This window comes from Vespa mandarinia, chromosome 7 (assembly GCF_050613455.1).
Source record: "Vespa mandarinia isolate Hongniang chromosome 7, ASM5061345v1, whole genome shotgun sequence".
Taxonomy (NCBI): Eukaryota; Metazoa; Arthropoda; class Insecta; order Hymenoptera; family Vespidae; genus Vespa; species Vespa mandarinia.
In genome coordinates this window covers 3,167,501-3,188,110 of record NC_140816.1, presented here as the reverse complement: position 1 = coordinate 3,188,110, position 20,610 = coordinate 3,167,501, and the positions used below count along the sequence as shown (strand labels likewise).

The 20,610-nt window shown below is 35.6% G+C and overlaps 1 protein-coding gene across 1 annotated transcript in view; it reads right to left on the bottom strand.

Annotated features, from left to right (window-relative positions):
* CAP (Cbl-associated protein) overlaps positions 1–20,610 on the bottom strand; it is a 76,637-nt gene that overhangs the window by 34,831 nt on the left and 21,196 nt on the right. Inside the window, exons 2-6 of the mRNA XM_085658400.1 lie at positions 16,057–16,208; positions 15,816–15,892; positions 15,615–15,686; positions 7,303–7,389; positions 1,242–6,632 (exon numbers count right to left, since the gene is read on the bottom strand). Of these exons, the coding sequence (XP_085514526.1) occupies positions 1,242–6,632; positions 7,303–7,389; positions 15,615–15,686; positions 15,816–15,892; positions 16,057–16,208 (5,779 nt within the window). The remainder of the gene's footprint in view (positions 1–1,241; positions 6,633–7,302; positions 7,390–15,614; positions 15,687–15,815; positions 15,893–16,056; positions 16,209–20,610) is intronic.

The window sequence follows — 20,610 nt, the reverse complement described above, 5'->3', positions numbered from 1 at the left end:
GTGATAAAAAGCAAAACGAAAAAGAAGAAGAAAAAAAGGAAAGAAGAAAACGGTAACGTCGGCACAGCAAAAAGATATCGATATTTTACGACAGATTATTATTATCCATTAAACCGTTCGATTCGTTTAAATCGAAGAACACCTCAGACCGAAGAGATCTCGCTGATTTAAAACAAGACACCGATCGATAAATACGTGAAAGATTGCCTCGTACATACACATTCTGATCGCTTATTACTGCGAACATGAAACCGTCGGATAACCTTTTAATACGTTCCCGTTGATTTTATATCCGCTATCGCACAGTGCCCTGAATTCTTCGGTTCAATGAATGAGAATATTTCAAACGCGTTAGACGAGATGTCGCGTACGATCGTTGGTTATTGGAACAAATGTTTCTTTTCTTTTTCTAATGCGCGATAAAAAGAGAGAATTAACGAAATAAAACTAAACGAAACGAAACGAAACAAAGAAGGAAAAGAAAAAAATAAAGAAAGAAAGAAAAAAAAAAAAAAAAAAAAGAACAAGTAAAAAAGAAAATTATGACGACATGAATATACTGTAAAGAAAACGAATATGTGAGAGGAATATGAACTTCAAAAATCCTACTTACTCTGCACGCCTTTGAAACGAACTCCGATCGACTTTCCGTTAAACAGCAACAAACAACTATGCGCATTCCTTTTCTACGATTACTTTAAACGTGCTACAAAAATAAATAAGAAAAAGATTCAAAATTAAAAGAAGAAAAAGCGGCGTTAGAATCATTCCTCTAGTGTCAATCAACGTTAGTAACGGCCAATAAGAGAGGATAAAAAAAAAAAAGAAACAAAAAGAAAAAAAGAAAAGAAAAAAAAGAAACGGAAAAGAAAAAATAACAAAAAAAAAAGAAGAAACAAACAGAGCATAAAACACGGAAACATCTAATATAATTCAAATACTCAAGAATGTTCGATACGTGCGTTAGCGACCATCGCAGTCTCGTTGGCGTTTTGCGAACCGCAGGGTAAAGAAAGTAGGGCTCTAACTCTTTGGTCCAAGGTCAATGGTAGTCTGGAGAACACTCAGAAGGCGTGAGAAATAGTAATTGACACACGACGAGCAACACATCAACAATCTTTTCTTTCTCTCTCTCTCTCTCTCTCTCTCTTTTTTGCTTGCTTGCTTTTTCTCTTTCGCTCTCTCTCTCTCTCTCTCGCACTCGCGCTCCCCCTCTCTCTCTCTCTATCGGTGTAACTCACCATCCTGATCAATATCCCTCATCGAGATCTTCAAGAACTCTCGAAGATGTTTCGGTAATTTTCTTCGATCTCCTATCTCCTTTCCATCGATCAAACATCTAGCCTCAACGGTGTCCTCCTCCTGACTCTTCTCAGCACTGTTCTCAGACTCTGGTTCGCTCTCGTCAAGCTTGATACCGAACTTGTTCAATCTGTTTTTTGCCTTTTCGATGAACTCCTTCTCCATAGCACTCATGTTTTTCATCTTAGACTCGGATTTACGTATGTCGTCGTGTAAACTGATCTTCACGATCTTGTGATGTTTTCTCTCTTCCCTTTCGTGAACTTTGTTAACGTACTCGTCGTACATTCTTTGTCGAAAAACTTCGCCCCCTTTTAAAGCACCATTAGAATTCGTATTATCGATCTTCATTACTTTTCTCAAATCTTTTTTGTCAGCTTTGCACTCGGAAAAACCGTTCTTCTCCTTGCAATTACCAATAGAAAGTTTACTCTTCTTCTTTAAAGGATCTTCTTCTCCTATTCCTCCTCCTACTCCTTCTCCTCCTTTTCCTCCTCCTTTTTCTCCTCTTCCTTTTTCTCCTCCTCCTCCTCTTTGCGTGATCACTCTTTGCTCGCTACGTTCGATCTTCTCGGTAGTTTCTTCCTCGTGTACACCATTTTCGTCGTGAATTTTCTTGCAAAAGTCACGATTACCAGTTTTCCGAATACTTTCCGAACGATCCTCTGTAACGTCCCGCGATTTCTCTTCCCAGGACTCATTTTCAACCCTATTGTCATTTTCAGGTTTCGTTTGTTTTTTCGTTGAACTATCTTTCTTAACCTTTTTTGTATCCTCACGATATTTCTGTCCCACGTGATATTGAAAATCTTCGAAAGCCTTTTTCTCTTCTTCCTCCGCTAATATCACGTTCTTCAATTGATTCTCCAACATCTCTATATATTTTAATTGCTGATCGAAATATTCCGCCGGTAAGGAGTACTTTTTTTTACCAAGATCCAATTGTTCAATCAAATTGTTCTCGTTTTGTAATCTCTTCATATTGGCAACAATCTCCATAGCGGTTAACTTTTTCAAGGCATCAGCAGCATTGTCCTGTCGTTTTCTAGCCTCCAAATGATTCCTCGGTGGATTTTGATCGAAAATACTGGTTGTATCGATGCAAGATTTATCAACTGTTACAATTCTCTTCATTCTAGGTGGCACTTCGACTCTGTCATCGATCAATGCAGGATTTACGTTGTAACGAGGCTCGATAGATCTTTTCGGAGGTGGTGGAGTATTTCTATCAACTTCCGGCGAAACATTTTTATCAATAATCGCGCTGTTCAACGTAATCGAACTCTTGTTCATCGGCGAATGTCGATTCTTCGTTGGAACGATCGATCCGTCGTACGTTCTCGAGTCTTTAGCAGCGAAATCGTACTGACCGCGACTACCACCACTTGGCGTCATCGTCTTATCGTCGCTAGCTGTCCGTTCGCCGGTTAACAAAGACGAAGAGGGCTCTTTCGTATGAACGAATCTCGAACGTTCATCGTTATCGTTCGATTCATATCTCGCTAAATTCATCCAATCGCATAAACGAGTGACTTTCAGACGTTCCTGACCGTCAACATTCGACGGAGTAAAGATTTTAGATTCAACGTTTCTCGTATTCTTAGATTCAGAAGAGGACGAGGAGTTACGTTTGATTATATTTAAAAGTCCCAAAGGTCTATCCTGAGAATCATCCTCCTGCCTTATTATCATACGATAATTCGCCGGTGCAACTCGTTGTGGTTCGATATTTTCGTTATAACATCGACGATTTAAAAATTTCGTATGTAGATCAAGTAATCTATCGGGACTGGTTTGTATCGACGTATTTTGTTGAGAAGGCGACAAACATACCAACAATCGTGGATCCTTCGATGTCGACAAACCCAACCATGGTACTTGATCCTTCTCGTTCATCTTTCCGTACTTTAAAACTTGACCATAAAAATCTGATATATTAACTGGTCCTTGATATCTTCTCGACGAGTCTACCTTGTCTGAAACAATGTTTTCGTTTCTATCAGGTATCTTTGAATCAGGATATCGTAACATTAGACAAGCTAATTCATTCGCAGCGTCAGACACACCATGCTTGTTTAATCGATGACGGTCGTCAGCCTCAATATTTTCTACATTGTTAACGCACGATCGAATGTTCTGCAAGCCTTTGAATATGTTAAGCTTATAGGCCATTAATTGTCGAATTATCTCTAAGCCGAACGGCATCATGAGAATCTTTCTTAAGCTGAGATCCTTTAAAGAAGGTGGATGAAAAGTCAATGTTTCCATGTCGTTGAGAGGAACGTAATAAAGGTCTTCTATCGGAGAATAAGGTATTGGCTGAGGAGATTCGATATCATCGCCGTTATTCGAACCATTTGTTCCTTCGAATTTCAACAAAGACAGCTTGCACTTCAGGTTCGACGAACTGATTCCTCCTTTATTCTTTTCCTCTTCCTCTCTGATTATCGAACAAACGTCGGCGAGAGACGATTCTATCGAAACGTATTTTACCGTACTCACGGAAGCAGCGCTACTGGATGAATCCTGACCTTGTAACTCATTCTGAGACATTACAAATTCTTCTCCGTGTTTTCCATCGGTCGAAAGTAGCGTTGAATCTTCGATATTATCTTTCGTATTTAAAGACGACGATTCGTCCACATCCACCGAATTCTTACATTCCACAAAACTTTCCTCCCTTTTGGATTCTGAACTTGACCTCTCTGTACTTTCCTCGTTCATATATTTTTTAGAAATACTCGATTCTCGCAGGTGTTCCTCGACGGTCTTTATTTCTGTTTTCTCGTTGATCGTCTTCCTCTCACGTATTTCCGAACATCCATCGTCGAAAATATTTCTCGAACTCGTAGACTCATCCATAACAGATCTCCCATCACTCGTATCGATCCTATTTGATTCGATTTCCTTGTTACCGTCCATCGTTATTTCCTCTGTGCTTCGTGCTAGTTGATCGTTCGAACGGGTCGTCGTAACATCGACAAAAGCTATACCTTTTCCTGGCGCCTGTTCGTACAACTTGTCATCGGTTATTTCAGGATACTCTTCATTGCCAAGCTCGACATTTTCGACGTCGTTACATAAGACGTCGCTCTTGGAAGACGCGCACAAATTGGCATCCTTTGGTTCATCAGGAAAGATCTTGGTCAAGCCACGTGTCGGAATCTTTAATGAATCACCACCGTCATTGACGGGATCCGAATCCTCCTTTTCATTTATTGATCCCTTCATATGTTCGAAATTAACAAAGAGATTTTCATTCGTAGACTCGCATATCGAAGTAGTTGCATCAAGAAAACATTGCACATCACGAGGAAGAGGTGGACGCTCCGGTATTTCCTCGATTTCCTTTATTTCCCTTATGGAGGAACGAGCCGGAGGAATTGGAGCGTTAAGGGAATTACTTCCTTCTGATAAGGAAATAGAGGATTCACGTTGAATGCAAAAGTTAGAAGATACTCTCGGTGGCACGTTTGGCGTACGCGTTTCGCTCAACGATCTATTTTCATTTTTCATTAACGTTTCCGAACGCTTTTCCGACAATTCCAAGGCACGACCATCCCCTTCGTTGGATTCGCTCGAGTTAGAATCAAATTCTTTCGTATTAGAGATCTCGGATACGTCAATAACATTTTTATCATCTTCTTCAGTTTTGTCCTCATATCTAGTTTCATTTTTCTCTACTTCATCGATCTCTTCGTTTATCTCTTCCATTTCACTTTTCTCGATATTTTTATCTTCCTCCACACTCGTTAAATGACGACTTTTCTCCTCACAGTCATCATTTCTTATATCATCCAGTTTTAAAATTTCTTGCAGTTTATTTGATTCGGTAACGATCCTCGTTTCAGGAATTTCCACGTCCAACGTTTCTTCAACAATTTTTTCTTCCTCGTCTTTTCGTTTTACATTAAGTTTCTCATCAACTATAATCACGTTATTAACTTGATCGTTCATCTCAGATTGTTCCAACTGTATTTTTTCGCACGAAAGATTTCCTTCAAATTTTTTAACATCAATCGAAACATCATTATCTGAAATAGAAACTCGATTTTCTTCATCTTTTATTAACAACTTTTCTATTTCTTCGGACGTTTCTTCAACGGACGAGTTTTTAATATCATTAAATATTTCGATTGATTTTTTCTCATTCGGTAATCCAGATTTTTCATTAGTTTTAATAAGATCATCTTCCTCAGCAGTCTCCTCGTCGACCACGATTATATTTATCCCGTTAAACTTTTTATTATCTAAAAATTCATCTTCGTTTTCTTCATCTTCTGTCACCTCATTAATACATTTACATTCGGCTCTTCGATATTTTCCAATCTTCTCGTTAATGAAATCTCTGATATGTTGTTCTTCATCACCCGATAATTTCTCTCCTTCTTCTTGAATTATATCTAAAAATCTATTAGCCGCCTGAGATTGATAATAAGTTTCCAAAATGGCCCGTTTCTCTGCCTTCTTTTTCTTCGTCATGTTCCCGGCCCTCTCGTACTCCACTTTGTGATCCTCTTTCTCCGGCGAACAAGGTAATTTCAAGTCCTCAATAAAATTTCGCAATTTCCTTTCAATCTCCTTCGACATCGCGTTATCCTTCATTTCTATCTTACCTTCTTTAGAATTATTTAACTTTAATCTCGACTTTTTTTCAACGCTATCGTCGTTCAATCGTTCGAATCGATCCTTCTCAACGTCCGATTCCAATTCGATTATGATAGGTCCTGAATCTTCCATATCTAAACTTTTCTTCGTCTTTTTCATTTCAATTGTAAAACTATCTCCTTCGAGAAGCTTAACCTTAGAATTGACACTATCGGATAATGGTACCATAAAATCCAAAGGTTCGTCGACTCTTATCGAAGGACTGTCACCGTTCATTCTATCCATATTACCAGTTTCTAAAATTCCAACACCCGGTATGTGATCGATTGATGCTTCTAAAGGCAAACTACTGATCGTACTGATCTCGACCGTTTGTATTTTCGTATCAATTTCTTCTTTCTTTATTTTAAATTTATTCATCTTAATAAAATTTCTTGCTTTATCAATTCCATCGTCTTCTTCCTCAATCGTCATCGTTGATATTTCGTCGATATTTTCGTTTCTCGAATTGACATTCTCCGAAATGAAGTCGTTCGTATTCGACTCGTCAACGATTTCACAATCGTTCGTGATTTCCTCGAGTTTTGCCGATCCATCAGGAGTCGGTGGACGTTGAGATCGTTTTCTGTTGCGATTTCTGCGGTTTCTGCGATTGCGTGAGCCGTGAGAAGGCATCTTGTTAACTTCACCGTCTGTGACGTAGCCCGAGGAATCGCAATATCCTGCGAAATGCGGTCGCAAAAACGTTTTCCTTCGATTTCGAATAATTTACTTGAACTTATCGTTGCCGTTTTTTAAACGCGTGACACGTCGTTCGTCTTCTAGAAGGGGGCATTCTGTGCGATTAGAAAAGAACAAAAAAAGAACTCGATATGTCCTATCTAAGCGAATTTTCGCTACGTAAAACGAGGTCACTATCAAGATCTTTCCAAGAGATCATATAAAATAAATGAAGGTTCTAAGAAAAATAATTATTTTTATTTAACGACGACAAGGATGACGTTGATGATGATGATGATGATGATGATGATGATGATAATGATTAAACATGCCGAACAATCGCGTTTCCTTCGAGACAAATGCTGTTAATCGCAATCGAATGATAAAAGGTTTCGTTTTGCCCGTAAATAAGAAAATTTTTTTTGAAACTTCGATATGTATCACCGATAACTCTTTTTGCTGTGACGCGTTACGAAATAGAAAATATAATTTTCTCCAACTACAGAAAAGATAATCTATGGATAATGATGGCCGACACCATTTTTGAAAAGAAAAATAATTTTCCTATTGATTCTACCGTCCATGCAGAAAGCGTGTCCCAGCCTAGCGATGCAAATTTATTTAACGTTAACTAAGAAGAAAAACATAATATAATATTTTCAAAGACCTTACCTTTTTTAGTGTCTACACGTTGATCGATCGTCGAGCTCTTCAAGCCACCATTCTGATTAACGTAGCTTTGATCGTTTTTAGTGTCATCTGAAAAAAAAAAAAAAAGAAAAGAATAAATAAAAGATATAATAAAAGAAAAAAGAAAATCAAAGAACAAACGAAACGTCCAACTTATTGTTCGAATTTCTAAAATTAATACCTGAAAATGTCTATTGAAAATCGGTAAATAATAAATTATATATATTATCGGAGATTCGTCGAAGGTCGTTGTTAAAATTCGAGTTCGCGTCGGAAGTTCACGTCGTATAAATTTTCTATGTAATGGTAATAGATATCGACGTTAGTTAAATTCGATTTATTACCGTCGAGGATAAGTTGGAATACGCGGTGTGACCTCCGAGGTCCGTGAATCACTATTATACACTGAACGCAAACGGACTCATGTCACCCATGAAGCACGCTCGATCCCTCCTTTCATATGCGTCATACGTAAATACAAACATTACGTATTTGTATTTGTATTTGCATAGATTTGAGTAAACATACACGATGTTACACGATGTTACGTCTTTTAAACTGTCAAAAAATAAGAACCACGTGCATTCGACACGTGTATAAACCGAACTGTGACGTTAGCACCGTTTGGTTTCGATCTTTAAATATTTCAATATAAAAATATAAATATATCGTACGATTTCATTCTAATACAAATTTCTCTAGAATTACAAAAATTTTCTTAATAAAATATCGTCTAATATAATAACGAATATTTATTTATAAATCACTTCAATAAATACGATATTTTCTGATAGGAATTTTTAATTTTATCATTTTCAGAATGAATAGATACTTAAGTCTCGTTTTATAACGTAACAAAACTATTTATCTGCAACAAACGTACATTTGATTTACATTTGATCAAATTAATAAAATAAATTGAAATCATTGAAAGAATATATTTTTGTTCGATACTTTTTTTATTTTTTTTTTTTTTTAACAATTTGAAAAAATCACACAAACCATTTTGTTGTATAAAACAATCCACACTAATATTCCTCGTATTTCTCGTTCCTCATCCCACAAAATTCCTTTAAAACTAGCTCGCACGAGAAGCACTCTCGAAAATAAAATAGAAACGCATTCGAAGAGAGCTCACATCGACGCTTCGTACGATGCCCCCCACTCTCGCCCTCTCTCTTCCTCTCCCACCCCCTCCAACTCACACTCATACTCACTATCCTCTCTCTCTTTCTCTTTCTCTTTCTCGCTCTCGGGATTCATGCATAGTGCCACTTCCGAGTTGGACTTCCTTCCGAATAAACAATACCGAGACAGACAGAGAGGGTATATGTATGTTGTAGAATACCCAACCCACATTTTCAATGTTCGTCGTATTACGTCACGAATACGAACGTAATCGTCTCCGGAAGCAGCCGAATTCTGACGGAAATTCGACTTTCGTTATGCTGCATAACTAATTAAATTTTGAAATCTCGACAGTTAAATACAGATACGTATGTACATCTGTATCCTTCGAGAGAAAAAAGGAAAAAAAAAGAAAAATAGAAAAAAAAAAACAAAAAGAAAGAAGAATATTAACTTTAATTTTTCTCTTTCTAAGACTCTTCTCTCGAAAGTAATAGATCCGGAAAAAAAAAAGAACAAAGAAAAATATATATTTATCTGGAAAAATTTTTAAAGTCCCTTTTTTTTCCTTTTTTTAATAAACTTTTCATCGATAACAACACGATAACGACGACGACAACGATGACAACGACGACAACGACGACGTCATCAATTTGAAACCTGAGTAGGGTCGTATCATGCGACTACGAAAGAGGCATCCAACGATCCCTTCCTACTCAAAGGAACTTAATTAAAGCCATTCATCTTCAAATTACACAGAAACGCGTAGGAGAAACGAAATACGAGGCGTTCCATGTCGGTAAGCCGATTCGACGTGAATATCTCGACAAGATGGGAGAATCTCTCTGGATATCTATCTACTCTCTTTCTTTCTCTCTTCCTCTCTTTCTTTCTCTCTCTCTCTGTCTCTCTCTGTCTCTCTCTCTCTCTCGCTCTCTTGCTCAGAACTCCGAAAGGAATAACATGGAATATGTAACAAAGAATGACGAGTTCATTATGAGAACCTACACATTGGATCATTTCGATCCCATGAGACCTTCGAGGTACTTACGAATACTCTCGAATCATACTTCATCATGTTCGTTCTTCTAATATATGTAAGAGGTAAGGAAAATTATACCCTTGCGCAAAATTACACGCGATCTCCATACTTTCTCTCTCTCTCTCTCTCTCTCTCTCTCTCTCTCGACGGGAATATATTTCCTTATTAATTTAAAAGACAGATTTGCTTGTTATCGAAAATTTCACAATGACTTCGAGAAGTAATACAAACAAAATTATTTGTATATATTCTAAAAAAAAAAAAAAAGAAAAACAACGAAACAAAACGAATCATGGTCACTTCGTATAATTGAAGAAAAACAGAAAGGATAAGAGAAAAGATTTCTGAAAAAAAAATCAAATGTTTATGATAACGCTAGAAGAGGGAGAGGGGGAGGAGAAGAAATGAATATAGAAAAAAAAATAGCTGTAAAAAAAAAATACAAAAAAGAAATTATGCAATCGCAATTAAGTACAATGAAGCAAGCGTACGTCAAACTCGTCACTGACGTAACACGATGAACGCTAATCGTAGACGGTACGGAATCGGTATATAGCCATATAGGGTTTGGTGGCTGTCAACGAAATGCCGAAGGGTTCGGAGAGAAGGGTACAGGGCGAAGGACGAAAGGTGGGCTCGGCACCTTCAGCCCATGACGACACCGCACCCATCGTAGGCGCGCGCTAAAGTACCCGTGTCCAACATGTCCCGTCGTCTCTTGTTCAACCCTTCGGCTCTTTCGAAATCGATTCTATCTGTCGACGCGGACCATTACGCTTCCGTTCTCGTCTTCTTGCCTACCTTCCTCCGCACCATCACCCACCCACCGCCAACCATCTACGATATCCAATAAAATTCGTTTCGATTCGTAATTGCAATCGTCCCGTACCAATCGAAATCTCGTTTTTCCAGACGAAATCAAACTTTTATTTCCCTTTTCTATTATAAGTTATATTTGTATTAATCTTCGTAACTTTTCATTCGAGTTTTAAGATCCAGGTTTTTTTCTTCTTATTATTTTCTTTTTTAACTTTTATTGTTATTATTATTATTATTATTATTATTATTATTATTATTATTATTATTATTATTATTATTATTATTATTATTATTACTTTTATTTTCTTTCTTTCTTTCTTTTGTTTTCTTTTTTGTTTGTCTTTTTGTTACCTTATAAATGATAATCTCGCAAGTTTTATTTCGTAGCCTTCAATCGATTTAATTCGATAAAATTTATTTTCTTTGACAACAAATGTATTGTGAATTTCTTTCGTTGCTTTTCATTTCAATTTATATTACATTTCAATTTATATTATTTTATATAGACGGTATTCATATTACGACGATTTTTATTTTTTGTTCCATACAATCGATTTAAATCGATTTTATTTTTTATTTTATAGTAAATGCGCTTATTACGTATTTTAATTGTTGCCTTTCATTCTAGTTCAGATTGTAATGATTGTTATTTTATAATCGTTATATATTATATATTTATTTTATAAACTTTTGATAGAACCAATATTTGATTTCTCTCTCTCTCTCTCTTTTTTTTCTTTTTTTTCTTTTTTTTTTTTAACGTAACATCACTCCGTTCTTTTCTTTCGTTATATTTCAAGGGAATACAAATGTACGTTGAAAAATTGCTTCGAGGATTGAAATTATTCGTTTCCTGGATTACGCTCTACTTCACCGATTAATTATTTGAATATCTCGTCGACGTAGCACGCGATTATCAGGTATAAAGATTCCTCCAGTCAGAAATTCTGAAGTTAAATTGAAAATTCGCCTTTCGTAGTTTTGATACGGTTTTAAAAAAATATTTGCTTCTGATCTTATTTTTCTTTTTTTGTTTGTTTATATATAGATATAAGTATATATATATATATATATATATATATATATATATATAAATATATATATATATACATATATATATATATACATTTTTTTAACATGTTCGTACATATTCCAATATATCATGATAGCAATAGCCATTGTTCTGGCACTAACGTTCAACTCAATGGATGACAATACGATCGCTCTCGATAAAAGCCGATCGCCGATTGTTCGAACATACGTGGAAATCGGGTCGCTAAACGCACATTACTCGATAAGGGAAATGACCCAGTGTTTTAACGGATGAATAGAACGAAGCTTCTAAATCGAATAGCATCGATCAATTCTAAGCTTTTGGGCTAACATAATATATATATATATACATATAAATGTGATAGAAAATGTCTATCATATAAGTTGACTTTGATAAGCAAAAATAAAACAGATGTTACAATACCGTAAAGAGATATCGATTTACCGTCAAATTTTGTGACATCTAACAATCGATCCAAACTCTCGATCAGATCTTCATCACGTAAATCGGTTCCCAAATCGCTTTCCTCGATGTCTCTTGAAAGTCTTTGGAGAATTTCTTCGGGCTCGATGGATATCGTTGGGTTTCGTTGAAAATCGTCTAGTTTCTCTTTTACACCGTTCTCAAAATTGTCAACGTTATTCAACTTATCTTCCTCGTCCTTAAAACGAACAGTTTTGTTCTCTCTTCTGAAGGATCGTTTCCTTTTAGCATCGTCATCCTCGCTCTTCAGGATCGACGAATTTCGATCGAGCAACTCCATCGTCGTTCCGTTTACCTCGAAATGTTCACGGAAGATCAAGCCAAGGGTTTCCACTCGGAAAAATCGATTCGTTTCGATCTTTCGTCCTAATTCATTCCTATCCTTAAAATTCAGTGTCTTTGAAATCCCAATGGGGTCCGAGGTAGAGGTGTCCGCCATTTCAGGAATGGCAACGGTATTTATTCTCTTCAATTCTAGGCTATTGAATTTGTTTTTCAAATTTTGATTAACCTCGACGTTTCTGAAGCAAGGCGGCGGATCTATAAGGAACTTAAAGTGCTCGTAATATTCACGCTCGAGTTCCTCATCTTCAATCCTCCTTGAACTTCGATTCGATTCTTCGAGTCGATCCAATCTATCTAGGATCTCCTTGGTCGTACTGACATCATTTACAACCTTCGAAAGAGCTTCGCTTCCTCGATCCTTCTCTTCCTCCTTCGATTTGCACTCCCTAATAGAATTCCGTTTCTTCGATTTCCGGCTTTCCAGTCTCGTCCTACCATGAGAACGCTTCCTTCGTTTCCAGGAGGCACTCAGTGATCGGAGTATCGGAGGCAACCGAGTTCGTGACGTCACGAAGGATATTCTTCGTTTCGAGTCCTCGGAAACTAGTCGGATTGGCCGCTTCGTTATAACTAAAGGATTCGTGATTTCTATCGAACTGGAAGGAATAGGATCCTCGTTCGTGCCGAGGCATTGAGAACAACCGAAGAACTTCATTCTTGAAAAATCTTTCAAACTTTTCCTTTTCGAACTATACCAATTCTTTCTTTAATTCATCCTCTCTCCTCCCTCCCTCCCTATCTTTCCTTTAGTTGTGTACTTTTAATTACACGAAAGTTCCAATTTATCCTATAAACGCTTTATAATCCACGAACGATAGGTATATCCATAAAATTACGTAAACAGAATTCGATTTGTCGTACGAAGGTATTGTTCCGTCGAACAAAGCGTTCAGTGTTACATTATAGATTTCTATAAACGCTCATGCACCGTTTCTCACGATTGACCTCTAATTGATATTATCACGATAATACTATAATACTCTAGGATATAATATTAACTATTTATGAAACAGAAGAAAATAAAGAATAGCAACCAAAAATTTTGTTCACGGTACTACAATACTCTTTTCAACGAGTTGTTACTTCTTTTTTCTTTCTTTCTTTCTTTCTTTCTTTCTTTTCTTTTTTCTTTCGGGGAGTCCATAAAAAAACAAGAAAAGAATCCTTTTACGTAATTTTAGAACATTCACGAACTGTTCGGTCGGCAACGCCCTTTAACCGTCGACAGTAACGACGCCTTCTGTTCCAACCACCGAGCAATTTCCTTTTTCTCGAAAAGGAACTATATGCTTAGATTGCATTAGCTAAAAAAGTGACGTCTGTCGATTGGTACTACTGCAATATTCTTCCTTGAATCAAACACAATCGTCGTGATCGTTGCTGATGCTGTTGTTGTTGTTGTTGTTGTTGTAGTTGTAGTTTCTATTGATGTTGTAGTTTCTATTGTCGTATTGTGGCTGTTCTTCTCTAACATCTTCTATTTCCTCGAGGGAACAAATTCATCTCTCTCTCTCTCTCTCTCTCTCTCTCTCTCTCTCTCTCTCTTTTATCGTTCGAAATCAAAGATCGCAGGAGTTTCAATCGATTCGATGGAATTAAATAACGCAAGAAGATCGGAGGAGTTCTTGAAGTACGCTCGACAAGGTGTTCGTGAGCACTGACAGAAAGGTGGGTCGAGTTCGAAAAGGAAAAGGAAGAGGGTCGCCTTCTTGTCGTAGGGCGTCTCGTAAGTGGAGGGTGCGCCGTCTCCTCGAACGAGAACGTACTTTTCTTCTTCTTCTACTTCTTCTTCTTTCTCTTCTTCTTCTTCTTATTCTTTCTCTTTCTTCTGATACGGACAGGTGTGCCGGTATACGACTATCTCTGTCTATGTGGGTTCAACTTAGTGTGTCCATATATGATAATATGGATGAGTATATGTACGTCTGAGATACACGTGCAACCTGTATCGTTCGTCCCTCTTAAGCTTCTACTACATGTTTGTCCGTTCATCGTAGCGTGACGTTTGTGCCAGGCAATTTGCAGAAAGAAGCCGGTAATAAAGGCCTCGAATAACTACGACGGCTACGCGATGACGGTTTCACTTCTTTTTCTCTGTTATTTTTTAATCTTATTCTTAGTGATATTTTCTAAATGATTTGACGTTTTTTTCTTTTTTTAATTTTTCTTTTCTTTTTCTTTTTTTTTTTTTTTTTTTTTTTTTTTTTATTTCTGATGAACTTTTTTACGTGGTATAATTTACTATTACATTTTAAGGAGACAAATCGAATCGTTTTTCATCCGATTCGAAACTTCGTTTGAAAGATATTCATTGAAATTGATTTAAAAAAAAAAAAAAACAAAAAAAAAAGAAATAAATAAGTAAAAAAAAAAAAAACAAGAGGAAAAAGAACTCGAAATAATATTCTTAATATTTCTCTTATTATTCCCTGCAAACATAAATAGACAAAAATATATCGAATGAAATAATTAAATGTTACTATTTCGTAAATTATTCGTTTGTTACTAACACGATCGAACGATTTAGCCATTTCACGATCAGAAGTATTAAAATGTCACGTTCGAATTTCTATATATTTTATTAACGAAATGTCATATACAAAACGTTTCGAACACGTATAATAAGAAATATCCATATTTATTTTATGATAATGTTGAAATCTCGTGTTGTTTTTCCAACGTTTTTAACCTTTCCAAACTTTCGATCCGACAGTTTAGAAATTATTAATTATTCCTATTAACCGAAACAGTTACGATCATTATCACGCGAATTATCTCGGAAATTCAATATTTTAGTACGATAATGCTTGTAACCACAACGATTCTCTGAGGTAAGCGGCTTTTATGCCAGAAACATCTATGACAATGTATCATGAAAAATTATTAATGGCCATTAGTTAAATAAACGAACGATTTGTTAATCCAGATAATAACGATAGGATATACCACGTTGTCTCATTCATTAAATTTTTTCAACGGTGGATTCGGTAAAAGCATTTAAATTATATCGACATTTGGGATTGAAATTGGCGCAAGAAAATATCGATTTCCGATTATCATGATTCGTTATATTTCGAGTATTTTCATATCGCGTTCCTTTTGCGGAATTCGTTAATAGACTTTAATAGATTGAAAACAGTTACCTATCCAAAGATAATAAACGAGATATTCTTATTAAATGCTATATAAGTGCTATATAAGTGAATCGTTAAAATTTATAATTGAAAATTTATCGGAAATAAGAATGATCATAAATTATGCGATTATTGAGTAATATAAAAGAAGACGATTCTCCGATCGACTTTTCTTTCTCACATAAATTTGAATTACATAAATATATATATAGATAGATAGATAAATAGATAGATAGATAGATAGATAGATAGATAGATAGATAGATAGATAGATAGATAGATAGCTCACCTGTGCCGTTTTTTTTCGCTTCGGTCGATATAATCCGTGTATTCGAAGTGGTTATTGTCCTCGTTGTTATTTCTGCACAGGAAAGTCGTTTGTCAAAGATTTGAAAGGACTTTAATTTAACGGGAAGAAAAAAAAGAAAAAAAGAAAAAAGAAAAAGAAAAAGAAATCCGAAGATATCGTTTTAATAACGAGATGACTTACTCTTTAACGTTTCGGTCGATGTATTCTCTTGCAGGCTGCTCTTGTAAATTCTTCTTTTCGGTGAGCCAATATTCTCTCTTTTGAAGAAGTAATCAAAAAAAAAAAAAAAGAAGAAAAAAAAGAAAAAGAAAAAGAAAACAAAAAGAAAAGATTAATTGTTAATTACTTCTTATAAAGTGATTTTCATCGTTACTTGAGGATAGATTAAACGATATTAAAATGATAGAAATTAATAACTCACTGATTCAAACCAAGCTTCAAATGATCGCCTGCATTACGTAATAGAGCGTGAGCCTCGCTATTTGTCAGTTCCCGAGTGCCTTTGCCGTTTATACTACTAATTAAGTCACCCTCTCTAACCCCCTGCTGAGCTGCCTTACTACCGGGGTTTACCTGAAAATGAATGAATAAAAATCAGTCTTGGAAAATGTAAAAAATTAAACACGTTAAATACGTCTTATCTCGATCGATAATATTAATTTTTCTATACTATTATACAATAACGTTAACGTAAGATATATTTCTATGCATGCACGATTCGCAATAATAATATTGCGTTTCCGACATATGTATGTACGTATACTTATAAATATACAACGTTCTTGGTTTGCCCCTGGAAATATGTTTCCACGCGAACGTGAGCTAATTCAAAGCAAGTCAGGTAGCCAGACTACAGGCGTACAGTACACGTAAGTACTTACATTGCGTATACGTATATATACGTATATATATATATATATATATATATATATATATACGTAGATAAAACAATAGTTAAAATTCTCACCGTATCATTAGATCTTCGTTGCGGTGATGAACGAAACTTTAACATTCCGAAGATCGAAGATTTATACTTCGCGATAAATTCAATATTTATCTCACGCGTTAATCTTCGTTATACTGTCAAACCTAAAGACATTACTATCGCATTATATAGTACGTAAGTCTACTGTATACGCACACTATAATGACACTCCTATTCACAGAGAAATCAGATATTTTATTAAAATCATTAAAAAATGCACGTGTTCAACGTTGAAGCGCGATTTTATTTGTTTTCTTTTTTTCTTTTTCTCGTTTTTATATTTTCGTTTTTCTTTATTTTTATAAAACAAGCTGAAAAAGAAAATCCCAATTGAAGGATAAATTTGAAATTTGTGGTTAAACTTATATTTTCTAGGTTCGTTATCGAAATTTAATTGGATCAATCCTTTATTTGCAATGACGATGTTGACAATGCAATCAACGTCACGTGATCAGACTCAGATTCGTAAAATAAATAATAAATATATACATATATACATATACACATATATATATTTATATATATATATGTGTATATATATATATATATCATCTCTCTCGACCGAAACAATAGTGACGCTTTAATTACACGAAGAGAGAAGGTAGAACAAAGCGACAATGTACAACGCGCGAGCGAAGTCGACGTACTAGCGCTTCTCTTCCGTTTCTGTATGAAGAAGGTAGAGGGAGAAAGGATGAGATAGGGATAGATAGAGAAAGAGAAAGAGAGAGAGAGAGAGAGAGAGAGAGAGAGAGAGAGAGAGAGAGAGAGAAGGAAAGAGAGAAGAAAAAGAAAGAGAAAGAAAAGTAAAGATAGTACATCCCATCTGACGCCAGCGTCGCCACGGCGCCAGTACTTTCAACAACATTAACGCATGTCTCTTTTCGGATGACCTTTCATTATTTTTCGGTGCCACCCATCGTGTTTATGCAAACAGGAGTGTCATCCTTGATAACGTTGAAGGATTTTGGTCAACTGGAATGTAGGTCAAATTTATGAAGTATTTTTGGTACTCGCTGACAATTCATAGCACCTCTTAACGCGCTATGAACTCATAAATCAATAAATTTATTTGTGAAAAAATAAAGAGGAACTTTGTAAAAATATCGGTACGTGTGAGTGCACACGTTTGTTTCATTTTGTACTTCCTCTTTTTTTTTTATCCTTCTTTTTTTTTTTTGTTTTGGGGTTGGTTTTTTTCCATACGTTCTACGAGACAATATATAGCGAAAAAAATTTTTCATCGAAAAGAAGAATAAAGTTATAGAGCGAAATAACGATAAACGTTTATATCGGTGTAGAGATTAAAAATCACCAACAGAGTACGAAAGAGAGTGAGAGTGAGAGAGAGAGAGAGAGAGAGAGAGAGAGAGAGAGAGAGAGAGAGAGAGAGAAAGGAAGAAAGGGAGATAAAGAGAGTGGGGAAGAAGAGATGATATTTTATCCCCCTATATCGACTACGAAAAATTCATCGTAGCTTAACGACAAATAAAAATAGCAAGAAAAAGACAGAGCAAAGAGACATAGGGAGAGAGAGAGAGAGAGAGAGAGAGAGAGAGAGAGAGAGAGAGAGAGAGAGAGAGAAAGAGAGAGAATCCAGATTTATCGCGCAAACTATTTCGTAACTAATAAATGAGCGAGAAAAAGATAGAGAGAAAAAGAGAGAAAGAGAAAGAAGGAGAGAAAGAGAACTACCGATGATTTTACCCCTGTCGTCACGATAGAAAATTAATATCTACTCTCTCGGGTTCTTACTTTTTATTTTATACCACCATCCACCCATTATTCCCCTAAGGTAAAGAGAGGAAAGATAGAAAATAAGAACGTAGATGAATTTTCGTCCAAGAAAAATTCCACTCCGTCGGCGGGACAAGTCGAGACGGTTTGCTTCCTCTAGTTGTTGTTTTGCTTATTTTCTCGCAATTTCCCGAAGCGAAGATGTCTGAATGGGGGTGGACGGGCCGGTGATGTAGGAAAGTCTCGAAAATGAAAATAAGCTCGACGGCATTTCCGTGGACGCTCGCTCGAAATCGCTCCGAGTCATGACTTTTAATTATACGCTCAGAATATTTCCGAGTGTTTTCGATAAAATGTCCTCGATAACGGAATGTCTTTCTTCCCCTTCTCCACCCCCCCCTCTCTCTCTCTCTATCTCTATCTATCTATATCTCTCGTTTATGTCCACGTTGTAATAAAAAATGAAAAAGAGAAAATTGTGGATTATTATAATCCAAAGAGTTATTTGACTCGAATCGTTTTATTTCGTTATATTACGAATTGGCTTTTTATTTAAATTTTTGTTTTCCATTAACTTTTTTATAAATTCTTATTAAGTTTGCACGATATGTAGTTACGTATATATGCGAGCGCATATCTGTATTTATGTATATATCTACGCACATATATAACGTGGCTCTTAAAAAGCACGATCAAACGTGACGTTAGTTCTCGTTCAAACGGGAAAGGTTAAGAAAAATTGTCACACATACATACATACATACATACATACATACATACATACATACATACATACATACATACATACATACATACATACATACATACATACATACATACATACATACATACATACATACATACATACATACATACATACATACATACATACATACATACGTATGTATATACGTATATCCCTACTTACGATAAACTGCTTTCTCCATAAAGCAAGAAATTCTTCGGGGAAAAATTCCGAGCCCCTAGGACCGACAAGTATTCGGAAACTTCGAGTAAGAAACGTCTTTCATAAAAGTTCGAATGATTTTGCTTTCTCAAACTTTCATAAATGTAAAGCATTTCCACCATAATTTGATCTACGTTCTTAATTCCTATAAATTATAACCGAATTAAATCGAATTGAATTCGATAAATTATGTATATCACGTAAGATATGCCATCATTATGGTGTACATATTTCGTAGCAAGTAATATAGTATGCAAGTAACATCACGAGAGTACCATAATACTTTGAAAGGTTTCATCGATTTATTATTCTAATAAAATATAACAATCGATAAGAGGATTTCACGTGAGAGCTTCGACGAACTGATTAAACTAGTGGAGTTCGAAAGAACAAAAAATAAAATTGGCCTGCCTGACGCATAAAAATCCGTAATTCGACGAATTCATGTGTAACACCGTCGTTCTGATCGTTCTTCGTATTAGAGAGAAAAAAAAAAAAGTAAAAATTGAATTAAATAAAAAAAAAAAAAAAAGAAAAAATTTTCACGTTATCGCGAGGAATTAACGACGAAACATGAAATTTTGAATAATGCATCACTACAATGATTTTTCTCACATTCGCGAAACAATGAGACGTGTGTTCGATAAAAATTCATGCTTCATCATTTTTTTCTCCACAATTTTATGAACGTCATTTGGTATTGAAAACATAAAAAGAAATATTTAAAAATTACTACACCGACGTTCACACACATACGCATGCATATATATATATATGTGTGTGTGTGTGTGTGTGTGTGTGTGTATAAGTATATACATAACTCTAAGTAATTAAAAAATATCTTATTGATGACTCAACGAGCTAACCATATCGTTACCCAAGAACAGAAATAATAAAAGCTTTCATGAAAACGTTGCAAATACACGCGAACTCACACATACATACATACACACGCACACACACATACACACATACACGCTCACGATCGTCACGACCGTACTTTCCGTCTTAACAAATTCGTTCTTAGAGTTCCCACGATCTTAATTCGATTCAACAGCTCGCAAAATATATTTCACGATTTCCGAGCTACGTCGAGAAGCTTTCCCTTAGGATCTTTCCAACTCTTCGGCGAGTTACTGGCTAATATCTAAACTTCTTGTTCGATCGTGTCTAGAATACATCTATTCCGACGATTTTCAAATAATATATAAGTATTAGTCATACATAATATTAATCATACGCATTAATATAAAAATATTGAATAATAAGATAAAAAAACTATTGTA